This window comes from Falco rusticolus, chromosome 5, assembly GCF_015220075.1.
Source record: "Falco rusticolus isolate bFalRus1 chromosome 5, bFalRus1.pri, whole genome shotgun sequence".
NCBI classification, from domain to species: domain Eukaryota; kingdom Metazoa; phylum Chordata; class Aves; order Falconiformes; family Falconidae; genus Falco; species Falco rusticolus.
This window is the reverse complement of record NC_051191.1, coordinates 462,966-475,028: the sequence shown is the minus strand read 5'-3', so window position 1 is coordinate 475,028 and position 12,063 is coordinate 462,966. Positions and strand designations below refer to the sequence as shown.

The window sequence follows — 12,063 nt, the reverse complement described above, 5'->3', positions numbered from 1 at the left end:
TCTCCCCCTGTGCTGCTGGGGGAGGGTGGAAGAGAAACGAGTGAGCAGCTGTGTGGGTGCATAGCCACTGGCCAGCTATGCGTGGTCAACCCACCGCACATCTAAATCAGTTTGGAGGCCCTCATTTCAAGTGGAGACAAGGTTTTCCACTATTTCATTTGACACACTATCACCAGAATGTGTTTCTCTTACCTAGAGAGAGTTTCTATGGTTTTACAGTCAATCAGATACAGTATACCAAAACTGCTAACAGATGTCAAGTTGTGTGACAGACTTCATTCATTTGGCCAGTTTGGTTTATCACCACATAAAACATACTGACAAGGCAATGGTTAATCTAAAAAAAATACCTTTGTTTGTTGTGAATTCGCTGTCTCTAGCTTTTGCAGATCTCACAAAATCAGCTGCCACTATCATAGGTGTGTAACACAAATCGCAACCGTATTTCCTGACCAAGGTTCTGAAAGCCAACCTGCAGATACATGAAAATTAAGAGATAAATAGTAAAGACTTTTTTTTTACTGGCTATTGTAAAATGCTGTTCTGATATGTGGTACCGTGGGGATGTCCAAGTACAATCATAAGATAAAACATGTCCCATGTCTATCTCCATCTTAAATAATTAAAGGAGAAAAAGGTAATCATCCCTGGTTTTACAGTCAAGATAACTTCCTCAGAGAGAATACACTGAAAACATAGCTGATGTGATAATTACTCACTTGGAATAGCGGACCATAGGGGCACATATTTTTACAACTTGCCCAGAATGAAATAAATCCATGGGATCTTTTAGTTGGCATTCTTTAGTTTCTGCATCACCAATCATGTACAATTAGGAATCCTCTTAGCATCTGGAAAAACAAACAGCGTTGAAACGCAAGTCATTCTGCTACCTCTCACGGGCCGTGCAGCAAAGCATTATAGTTTAACAGGACTTGCTTTTTGGTAAAGTATCCCGAAAGAAGTCCCTCACTCGCACGCTGCCAGGAACAAGCCTTCTGCCACCACCAGGTACCGAGCGCCGGCCGGGCGCCTCGCAGTCTGCAGCACCGCCGCGGCCGCACCGCCCGCGCTCCTCACGGCACGGAGGTTTCCCGCCCAGCCCCTCAGCGCAGGGCCGGCCCCGAGCCCGGCCCAGGGGCCCCAGGGCTCAGGGAGAAAGTTTTTCCTCAAGTCGGGCGAGAAGCAGCCCGGGCCCGCCGCCTCCCGGCCTCCCGCTGCAGGCCCAGCTCCCTCCGCCTCTCCCCGCCCGGCGGGGGCTGCGGCCCGCCCGGCCCGGCCTGCGCTGGCTGCCGCGGGTCGGTCGGTGCCTGCCGGGTGCCGGAGGCGCGGGCCCGAAGAGGGCCGGGCCGCTGCCACCCCCGCCGGGTCCCCGCGCGCCCCGCCCGGCCCCCCCGCTCACCGCGTGCGCCACAGCCCCGCCGCCCGCTCGCGGGGCGGCCCACCCCCTCCGTCGCGCGCCTTCGCCATCATCGCCGCGCGCCGCCGCCCGGGAGTGACGCGCGGGCTCCCGGCACCTGCCAGCATGGAGGAGGCGGGGGCGGGCGGCGGCGCGGCCCCGGCCCCGGCGCTCGCCGAGCTGCTGGCGGACGGTGAGGCGCGGGCGGCGGCGGCGGCGGCCTGGGGGTGCGCGCCGCTGGCTCGGCTCGGCGCGGGCGGCGGGGGGCAGCCCCGGGCGGCGGGGCCATGTCGGGGGGTCTCGTCCGCGGGCGGGACGGAGGGTGCTCCGGGAGGGCGGCGTCGGGCAGGGCGGTCGGAGCCGGGGTGAGGCGCCGGCGCTGGGGACGGGGCGAGGGGGGCCATGAATTCCCGTGGTGTCAAGTCGCGGAAAGTTGGGGCGGCGGCGCCGGGGGGGACAGCGGGACCCGCGGCTGCTGGCGGGGGCCCGAACGGCCGGGGCCGGCGGGGTGGCGCGGGCGGCTGTGGCCCGCCTGCTCCTGAGGGAAAGCGGGTGCACTGAGAGGCGGAGGGGCTTGGTAATACCGGTAGGAGCTGCCTGGAAACTCGGGTCTGGCTTCGTCCGAGACCGTCGTTGCAGTGTCGTTTCTTAATTTAGTTAATTTTATAAACCGATACTGTTGTAAGAGTCCGGTTCGGTCTCGTGGAGGTGCGTCTCCTGCCAGCTCGACCCTCCGTGGTTGTTGTGTTGTGTTGACCAGGTGGCTGGTGTGTGTTTGGTTATGGGCACGACCTCTGTAGCCTCACCCCAGTTACGTTGTGAAGTTTGGAGAAGAAAGGTTTTTTACACTCTTTAGTGTATTCTGCGCAAGAAAAGGCTGTGGGCAATAAAGGAACACGAGTCTTTATCACCACGTACAAAAAAACTCAACCCAAACACAGGCATCACCTCGAAACTTGTTTCTCTTGATTGTGGTCTCTTCCCACGTTGGTGTCACATTTGTATTACATGATACAGAGAACACACACTGTTACGTTTGGAGAAATTGAAGGTCAGAGAGAGAACTGTATGCTTTAGGTTCATAAATATTTTTTAACTGCTCTGAAGTATGAAGATAAAATCTAAATTTTTTTCAGAATGTTACGCTGACTTCTTCAGAGAAGACTTTGATGTGAAAGCCTACACTTCCCAGTCTATCCATCAGGCTGTGATAGCTGAGCAACTGGCAAAACTTGCCCAAGGTATTAGTCAGTTGGATAAAGAGCTTCATTTACAAGTAAGTTTAAAGCATACCTGTTATTCAGGGATGGTTGATACCAACTAGTGAAAAGCTTAGTAATCTTAGGATCTTGTTGCTTCTGAAATTTCCCAGTGTATTTTGCAAGCAGTTAACTAAAGGTACAACTTACAGCAAAACTAGTAGTGAATCTGATACTTAGTCAAGCCCATTCTTAATAGTCCCACCAAAAAGCCATACACTCACTTCATTTTCAGTTTCTGCAGCCAGTCTCTGTATAGATGGAGGTTCCGCTCTTCTTTGTAAGGAAGTTCCCTGGCTCTTTCCAAATGAGCATCTCCAGCTATCAGAAATGCCTGTGTTTTAGGATGACAACTGTGAGAAGATAGCGAGTGATTTAACTTGCATCCTTTCAGCCTGGGCTGGAGAGTAGTAGCCTAGGCTCCAAGGCTTACCTGGGCAGATATAATATAATCTATGTTAACACACCTTCAGAAAGATTTCTGAGGTTGGATGGTAGAAGGCTTTTTGGTAAAATCTATGCAGACACCATAAATCCACAGCGGACTTTGCAGTGAGAACAAAGTTTATGTGGAGTTTCAAAACCTGCTTCCTTCTTTCCTTTGCCCCAGTTTTGATATTCTTTGGGAACTAGTTTCTGAATGTCAAAAATAGAAAAGAAAATATTAAAAATGTGAATATACATATACATTATTACTGTGTGATTAATAAGCTTGCATTTACAATTATGGTTATATGTGAAGGTGTGTTGAAATGTGATTGCTGTCCTGGCTTTAATTAATGTTAGCTGTGCTGCAGTTACAGACCCTCTTATTCTGACCTTGCTGCTTTTGTGAATTAAAATGTCCTCTGAAAGCCCTTTCATTTTTAAGGTGTGTCTGCTTTTTCCTGTGTCTGGCTAATGTAGGGATGATGATGATGTATTAATAATCATCCTTTCAGGCACACATCCCCATTCTTCTGTGCTGATTTCTCTACTCTGTTTTTCGTTAAGGTTGTTGCAAGGCATGAAGACCTGTTGGCCCAAGCAACTGGAATTGAATCCCTGGAAGGTAAATGCTGTTATATTATGCTTGTTCCTTCTTACAATGGAGGGAGCACTTCTAACATCTGCAGAGAATGTCAGTTATTGCCAACTTTGGCCCCTAATGTTCAGCCTACAAATCTGTCTTCTGAGGAGTAAGTAACTTGTGGCTGCTTTTTTTCGATGTCAGTAGATGGAGCTCCAGGGAGAAGATTTGGCTGATACTTCTCTGCAGTAACTACTTCATAGGAAAACGCGTTTCAATAATCAGTTCTTAGCAACCGAGTCTTTTTGACCTTTTAATATATATTTCTAAATAAACCTAATTTTTGTTGCAACATTAGCTGATAATTGTTGCCATTAATACCAAATTTGTGCATGTTGCATATGCATTTGTTGCATAGTTTGCAAATCTTAACCAAAGAGGCTTTAACACAAAATCTTAACTGCACTGAGGTATTTTTTTCCTAGTAAGTCAATCTTGTGACTGATAAATAGCTCCCAGTCAATTTTCAGAAATTTGTGTTCAGGGGAATTGTGTTTTCTGAAATCATGGTTGTTTCTGAAGGCCTTCCTTCCTAAAATTGCTCTGAGGAAAGAATGAAGTACTTCAAGACAACTATTCAGTTATAAAACATTTCTGTAAGGCAGATGTGGCAAATAGGGTGTGTTTTACAGCTACTAACCCAAAGTAAAGATAAAATCTATTTCACCTCAAATTTGTTCAAATTTCTCTATTTACTTAGGGTGATGCTCTTTAAGAGACCTTTTCTGTGTGTGAGGGAAGAAGGGCATGCAGAGATTCTAATCCTGAAAAGTGTTTGGTACTGGAGACATCAGTAGAAACTTCAGTCTGCAGCTGCCAGAAAAATCAAAAGTCTGTGCACACAAATAGGATGTTTTAAGTTTTGTAAAACTTTCTTCTGTCTGCCCTGCTTCTGCTACACGTGATACATGGTCACTGTAGAAGAAACACTGAATGAAGATTCATAAGAAAAAGAAAAGATGGATGTCAACAGAAATTTTCATTATGAAGTCAGAATCGCGTAGCTCTTGGTATTTTTATCAAGAAAGTTAGCCAGTGAAGATTATGGAGTTAATTCACAGCATATACAATGATTTGGATGTGTGAAAGTGAATCCCATTAAACGTTTCAAATCTATATACCCAGCTTGTAGAGTGCTTTTTTTTTTTTTTTTTAGGTCTGTGAACTTTTTTTAATGGTACACTGATCTGTTATACATGCTCTTTTCTGTCTATAGGTAGCTCAGTAGATACCTTGAGCTACCTGTTAGTTCAAGGTAGGCTAAATAGTAGCCATCCCATATCTTACACAGAAGATGGGAGAGGGTAGATTGCTTTCTCACTCATCCTAATTCTACCTTCTGGCAAAAGGACTGCTGTATGCTTTATAGCAATGTCACAGTCATGGATGCAGCAATGTCATGCTACTGGCCCTCCCACATTATTGCAATGTGGAGTAGAAAGTTCAGCCTATTTTGCCAGCTTTCCACCATATCCGATATCTTCGTCCTCTGATGCGTGAGAATTGCATGCCTACCATTCCATGTATAAAGGTCTGAGAACTCCTGAGTCTGTTACTAACTAGGTTAATAGTTCTGAAATATAGAGAAGATGGGAGTTTGCATATTTATATAAAATATATGAGATACAGTCCCACTACTGGACAAGCTGAATAAAACCATTAGCAGTAGTTTTGTTGGTCTTCTATCTTACTCTATCATATTTCAGTTTTATCCAATTTGATGATGACATGCTTGTAAACAGGGCTTTACAAAACTGTAGTATGTTCGAGAATGCTAACAATAACTGGAACAAAAATAATTCCATAGGCCTGGATTTTTATAACTTTATTAAATTCTCATCAGGCTGATTCCATATTTGCACAAATGACTGCTACCCTTGCCTACTTTGCAATTTAAGAACAAGCGTGCTTGTGGGCTTTCTTTGTGCTGTTTTGCCAAACTAATCTGGAACAAACATGATTAATGTAGTTTGCTCTGTAGTCTAAATTAGATGACCTCACAATGACACTGATACCTTACTTTTTGCCAGAGATGCTTATGCACAGGAAGAAAACCTTGAAATGGAGTTGGTTATCTTCTCAGTTCTCTTTGTCTGTTGATTTCTCTGAACTGTCTAGTCACTACGTTAAATAAATAGTGTTAAATAGGTTGTGCTTTTTTGTATGTCATGTTCAGGTGTTTGTAGCAGGTTATATGCCTTTGAACAGCAGTCCTGATCATCATTCTTTTAGAAAGCAGCATACTCTAAATATTACTTGAAACTTAACGTATGATGAATTTGAATGATATTTCTTCTGTAGGTTTGCGTTCTCTACCAATAAATTTTCCGTAACATTCAGTAAGTGATCTACTACCTGCTCAGTTTATTTCCAAATATGCTGTGTTTTATTAATTTCAGTCTGTTTGAATGCTTTGTTGTAAAGGGGGATTTTTTTTTTTATGCTAGTCAGAAGTAGTTACTATGATTTGAAGAATAATTTTTTCTGTAATTGATAACTGTTCCATGTAAAAAATCTGCTTTATTTTGCAGGTGTCCTCCAAATGATGCAGACGAGAATTGGTGCTTTACAGAGTACTGTTGATAGGTATGCCATTCATTATGTGGTTAGAAAGTAGAAATTCTTAGTTGTTCTGTCGTGTTACTTATTAATACTGCTATAAATAAATTCTCTTCTTATTTTCAGAATTAGAGTTAAAATCGTTGACCCCTACAACAAAATAGTGTCTCGCACAGCTCAGCTAGCAAAACTTCAAGTAAGTTGTATGCAAAATGGACTTTAAAAAACCCTTTCTGAATGTGTATTATTTCCCAGTTGTCAGGCATGGGTGGAATTTTCATAGTCCAGTAGCCTGTAGTTCGTTGTCAGTATTTCTCAAGGAAAATCAGTATTTGTGTGTGTCTTCATGAGCTACTGAGAAGTGCTTCATGTTGCTAAGTAATATGGAAACTGACCTTTGCGCTAGCTAAGTGAGTTTTTGAAGAGGTGGAGGGAAGACTGAAGGGTTATCTTGAGTACAGATTAATTAAATTCTCATTACTGTTTGTGTAATTTTGGTATTTGATGTTATGGTGCCATTATATCGAAGATGTAAGTTAACGTGTGCTTGGCTGCAGTTTAGTAAAGAGTTTGGGAATTCTTTCAAAATAGTAAAGATGCAACTTATGGAACCAATTGTGGTTCTGGAGTTTTATAAGCTCAGGTACATAGTTCTTCCTGTCTTTTAAATATAAGCGAAGCCTACAGGAGAATGTAGATCTCTGTTGGAGGATAGCAATGGGAGAGAGCTTATCACAACGATGGCAACACTTCCATTGTTGATTTTATAATGGTTGAAAACTACTCCACAGATCTTCAGGAGTCATGTAGCTGCATTCTATTAAGTTTATGGTTTGAAAAGCAGCACAACTCCAAATCCACAAATGTTTAATCAGTTGTTGTTTGAACTCTTTGTCTTCACAACTTTACCTTAGCTTCGCAGAACTAGGAACTTACCTTTTAGTAGCTGAAATTTGAGCTGTGGATATGCACTCAAGTAGATTGCCATCTGTGGGTGACTGCTGTTGTACAGTAGAGTAGATGAAGCTGCAAATGGTCATGCAGTTTCTAGTCTGGGGGCTGGTGGAGCAGCTGCACTAGTCTCTCAGCTGAACTTACTATTTTCTGCATTACTTCCAGTAGCAGTGAAGTTCAGCCAGTTTGTCCAGCTGCTTCTCTTGTTCTTTTCAACTCCAGCTGTTACTGCTTTTGCCACTGGGCAAAACTTCTCTGACTTCCCTGTTGGCAGGTCATGTGCAGATTTTTTTTTGTTCTCTTACGTATGTTGCAGCTGTGGAAAGGGTTGTGGGAATTTGGGGCTAAAGATTAATATAATTTCTGCCCTGATCTTACACAAAGTCAAACTGCAAGAGGACTTCAGAGAGGAATGAGTCCCTGAACTTAGGAAATGTTTCTTGGGTGCTCTTGCTTACTCTTTGCTGTAGCAGGGTTACATGTATTTTCCTGAGGTGAGAAAGCAGCATCCATCTAGGGTCAGCGTTACTCAGCCTCTGCCAGCGAGTTTGTAATATCTGGCTTTTCTTGCTCTAAGTCAGAAGAAAGAGGTGCACTTCCTAGCATCCAAATCCACTTACTTATCTCAGTGTAGAGAGGTACAGTGATTCCAGCTCTGCTAGTGAGAGTCCATCCTTGGCACGAGAGCTGCTGTCTGGTGTTGCAGATACGTAGTGAGTGCTTTACGTTGCACTATGCTGCTGGGAGGAGTCGAGGGTCAGGACACCATAATTATGAAATGCAGCTGGACTTAAGGCAAGTTGAGTCCATAGGCCTTTGAGATCTGCTTCCCCAAGGGGCACTGCTGTGGTGTCTCTTTAGCTGGCTGACTTGTTTGTTCGGGGAAGAAGAGCAACAACAGCACAGCAAATAGTTCACTTCCTGGCGGTGACAGGGCTTTGTGTGTGATATTGGTCCCAAATGCAGGACTTGTGGCATGGCACACTTACAGACTTGCTCGTTTTATCAGGTGATGTACAGTTGGTAGAATAATAGAAAAAGGTAGATGATAAAAGAGGTTGCCTTCTGTCAAAATCTGTAGGGTTGGCAGGTATGTTTTGCTGAACATGTGGTGTTTAAGGGCCCCTTGTATTCATGATGGTATTATTTTAATGCTTCTCCATTGACTGCTGTGGGACTGCTCACAAACTGAAGGAATATTTGGCTTGCATAAAGCTGGATTTTGCCATCATTAATTGTTTTTAATATAGTCTGGCTTTTTCATAAACATTCTCGCTGCAGATTCATTGTCAAACTCCAAATCTAGTCGTGAATTCTAAATCTCTGCCGTGTGCTTGTGTATATTATGTCTTGCTCTGCTCTTAGAGCTTCATGGTATCCCAAGGGAGCAGCAGACTCACAAAGCTTACTTCTTACTTTAAATCATACTGTCCTCTTCTGAGTCTTTCCATGGTAGATCACAAGCTAAATGGGAATAGTTAACAGAGGAAATATGTAGACAGAGTGTTTGTCCTTCAGAGGAGTATTTTCTGTACAGCTCTGTGTTTCTACATGTTCTCTTTACTTTCTGTGCAGCTCTGTGATTCCACATGTTTTCTTAATTTTAGGTATATCGGTGTTTAAAAATCCTTATAGTCTTTATAATAGCCAAATTTTTAAAACCTTTTTGAAAAGTAGTAATTCTGTATTTTAAAGTTGTTCTCTCTTTAAAATATTCACCAGTAGCAGATTTCATCCTGGTGCTAGTAGTAGCAGATTTCATCCTGGCCCTACTAACTAACTAATGTAATTTGAACATAGAGGACTCTCATCTTTCTTCAGGCTTCTGTTATATATACCTCCAATTACATTGTGATCTGACAGTTAGATGCAATTGCATATATGAGCTATGCACTGGCACATTTTCAAGTAGTCCTCTCTTTCTAATTATGTCTTCTTTCAGTAATTTCTAAAAATTAACTTGAGATTAAAAGTAAGAGGCTTTTTGATTGCTCGAATTGTAGCAATAATGTCTGTTCGTGTTGATATGTTGCTTTAAATTTCAGAAGGTAACTAACATGTAATCTTGAGAAAAATGGGGTTTTATTTTTATCTTTACTAAAATCACCAGGACTAACTGAGGCCACTGGCCTTTTCCAAATTAATTCCTGCTTGAACAGTGGAATTAATTCCTTCTTGGATGAAAGCATCTTCTTTAGAAAAGCATACTCTATCCACTCACAAAGGGAATGTTTACTGAATTAGTTCAAACTTTGTTATGCAGGTGGGCAGGTTAGCGGATCTAGCATCTGTGAACAATTCCACTATTATAATGGAAATAAAAAATTTTATCTATGGTCCTCATATTGCATTCTTTTACAGTGACTGCGAGTTTTAGTAAGTTGAACAACTCACATAAATGGAAATACTTGGGTGAAACACAATCTTTGTCAAGGGCACAATGCAGTAACAATCACTGTGAAGTTAAGACTGTATCTTCATGTCTTTGGATTTTTCTTCTCCTTCTAATTCATAGGGCCAGAAGTTAAAACTTTTTTTGCTCTTGTATCTAAATGTAACTTTTCCCAGCTCTTACTCAGTTTGATAGTCCTTTTAAAAGATTGTTTCTTGGAACAGGAGATAATGAGCAACAATTCAATGAAAAAGAATCTTTTGGCATGTAAAGTAAAAGATAGCCAGAAGATAACCGAAGTTGAATTCCTAGGGAAAAACATTAGCCAGGAGTACACAATTGGATTAGAGAGTAATTAAATTTGAAAGCAAAGTAGTAATACTGTGCCCTCTTACTTGGTGAAGCACAGTGCACTATATAAAAAGCTATTTTTGATTCATCTTGCAGAAAATCAGTTTACAGATATGAAAGTGATCTGTGGATCAAGAATTTTCCAATTAAAGAAATGAATTAATAAAAGCTAATGCGTTAATCTCTCAAAGTAGGATAAGCCTCACTTGGTTCTCACTAATGGTAACAGAAATCACGTGGTTAAGTTGTCATAGAATACTTAGGAAACTTGCACTTCAGACTATGTGATACAGAGCCAAAAGCAGTAAGAGTAATTGTGCTTTTGATTTGCCTCAGTGGGGCTTTCTCTAATTTTTCCTTACTGTATGCCTAGGTGTTTAACAAAATTAAGCTGTAAATATTTGTGTTGATGCTGGTTTGTGCTGGTATAGGGAAGAGACTGACAAGTTGTGCAGTCCACTGAATATTGGTTGAAATTACTCACTTGTACATATTTTCATGTGCACTATGACATTTGTTTTCAAGACATTAACTTGAGCCTAAAAAAGGGGGTCAAAGACTGTCAGATACTAAATAATTTTTTAAAGTAACTTTAATTTTGATATCCATAAGGTAAATACTTCAGGCAGCTTTGCCTTCAGTACCAGGAAAAATACCTCAGAACAACTACGTTTTACCTGTTCCAAATTTCTCATTTACCTCTTGTTAATTTGATTGCAGATGATTGGACTGTACCTATGACTATGCTGAAATCCACATACTTTTTTACCTTCTCTTGAATCAGGTTTCTGAACTCTGGTTTAGATGTTACCCACTCCAGAATGTTGCTGCTCCTGTAGCGTGTATCTCCTAGCCTCACTGACCCTGTCCAACCTAGAGGAACTCTGCACTTGATGTATCTCTTGCTGTTTCTCTGTGTCTGTTATTTACTGTGTAGAAGGAGAAGACGTGTTTGAAGATCTTAGTTGAGTGAAAAATTATGAAACTACTATGTTTGATTCATATATCAGCAGTGCCCTTTTTTTCTAAATCGGTGCTGATGAAAATATGCACAAATATGTTTACTTAAAATTTACATACGCAATCATCTTAATTTTTAGCCAAGAATGCTGTGTATTTTAATAAACTATGAAAGAATGGGAACAGTTGACTGAATGAAGGTGATGGGCCTTATGAAAGTTTTGCTGAAAATGAGTTTTAAAATATATTCCTATCATAAAAGTCAATGTTTGTAATAACGATTTAACCTTTAATTTTTATTGTCCTCTGAAGTAAGTGCTGTCATTTTGCTTATTTTGGATCAGTAAGCAAGGCTTAATTGACAAGGCCAACTTCTTAATTTTACTAAAGCTTACAGAGCGGGGGAATATTGAGGAGAGATGTGCAATGTAAAATAAAGCTTGCTTCTAGATAGAAGTAGACTGTGTCTCTGCCGTAGGGTTCTGAGTTTTTTGTTTGTTTTTTACTAGTAATGATGATATAGTCTCAGTAGCCCTGTGAACATAATTACCAGCTTTAGAAAGTATTGATTTATATTGCCTAAAGTCATGTTAAAAAATCCTGAACAAGAGGATTTAAGTGTTCTAAACTTCATTTTTTTGGTTAAAATATTTCTGTATTTTAGGCTTAATAATGTGATCATAATGTACTGATAATATCCCCTAATGCTATGATTTCTCTGCAGGCTGCCTGTGACTTGCTGCGGAGGATAATACGCATCTTGTATCTCAGTAAGAGACTTCAAGGACAACTGCAAGGAGGAAGCAGAGAGATAACAAAAGCTGCCCAGAGTCTCAATGAACTTGGTGAGTCCTTTGTAGTTACTTTTAGAGGAATTTTTAGCTTGTACTTGTGACTCACACTAGTGTGTGACTTAAAAAACAAATAAATCCCCAAAACTTTTTACTGTGGTTCTTGCTGTCTACTTCCTGATTTGAATTGAGAAATGGTGTGGACAGAACTCATTTGTACTTTAATTTTTTTCATATGACTTCTCCAGGTAAAAGTATTTAATAACATGAAAATTCTATGGTTATAACGTGTTCTTTTGGGCAACAATTTTTTTATGAAGCAATTAATT

The 12,063-nt window shown here is 41.3% G+C and overlaps 2 protein-coding genes across 4 annotated transcripts in view; one reads left to right on the top strand and one right to left on the bottom strand.

The window, feature by feature from the left end:
• DUS4L (dihydrouridine synthase 4 like) overlaps positions 1 to 1,480 on the bottom strand; it is a 39,298-nt gene extending 37,818 nt beyond the window's left edge. For 2 of the 3 annotated variants that reach the window (XM_037387923.1, XM_037387920.1), the window contains exons 1-3: positions 1,403 to 1,480; positions 720 to 851; positions 351 to 472 (exon numbers count right to left, since the gene is read on the bottom strand). In XM_037387923.1, the coding sequence (XP_037243820.1) occupies positions 351 to 472; positions 720 to 826 (229 nt within the window). In that variant the 5' untranslated portion in view covers positions 827 to 851; positions 1,403 to 1,480. Of the gene's footprint in view, positions 1 to 350; positions 473 to 719; positions 852 to 939; positions 1,226 to 1,402 lie in introns of those variants that run through there. The other variant, XM_037387921.1, reaches the window with a different exon arrangement.
• COG5 (component of oligomeric golgi complex 5) overlaps positions 1,456 to 12,063 on the top strand; it is a 183,659-nt gene continuing 173,051 nt past the window's right edge. Inside the window, exons 1-6 of the mRNA XM_037387915.1 lie at positions 1,456 to 1,592; positions 2,536 to 2,675; positions 3,652 to 3,709; positions 6,259 to 6,313; positions 6,413 to 6,482; positions 11,668 to 11,788. Coding sequence (XP_037243812.1) covers positions 1,526 to 1,592; positions 2,536 to 2,675; positions 3,652 to 3,709; positions 6,259 to 6,313; positions 6,413 to 6,482; positions 11,668 to 11,788 — 511 coding nt within the window. The 5' untranslated portion in view covers positions 1,456 to 1,525. The remainder of the gene's footprint in view (positions 1,593 to 2,535; positions 2,676 to 3,651; positions 3,710 to 6,258; positions 6,314 to 6,412; positions 6,483 to 11,667; positions 11,789 to 12,063) is intronic.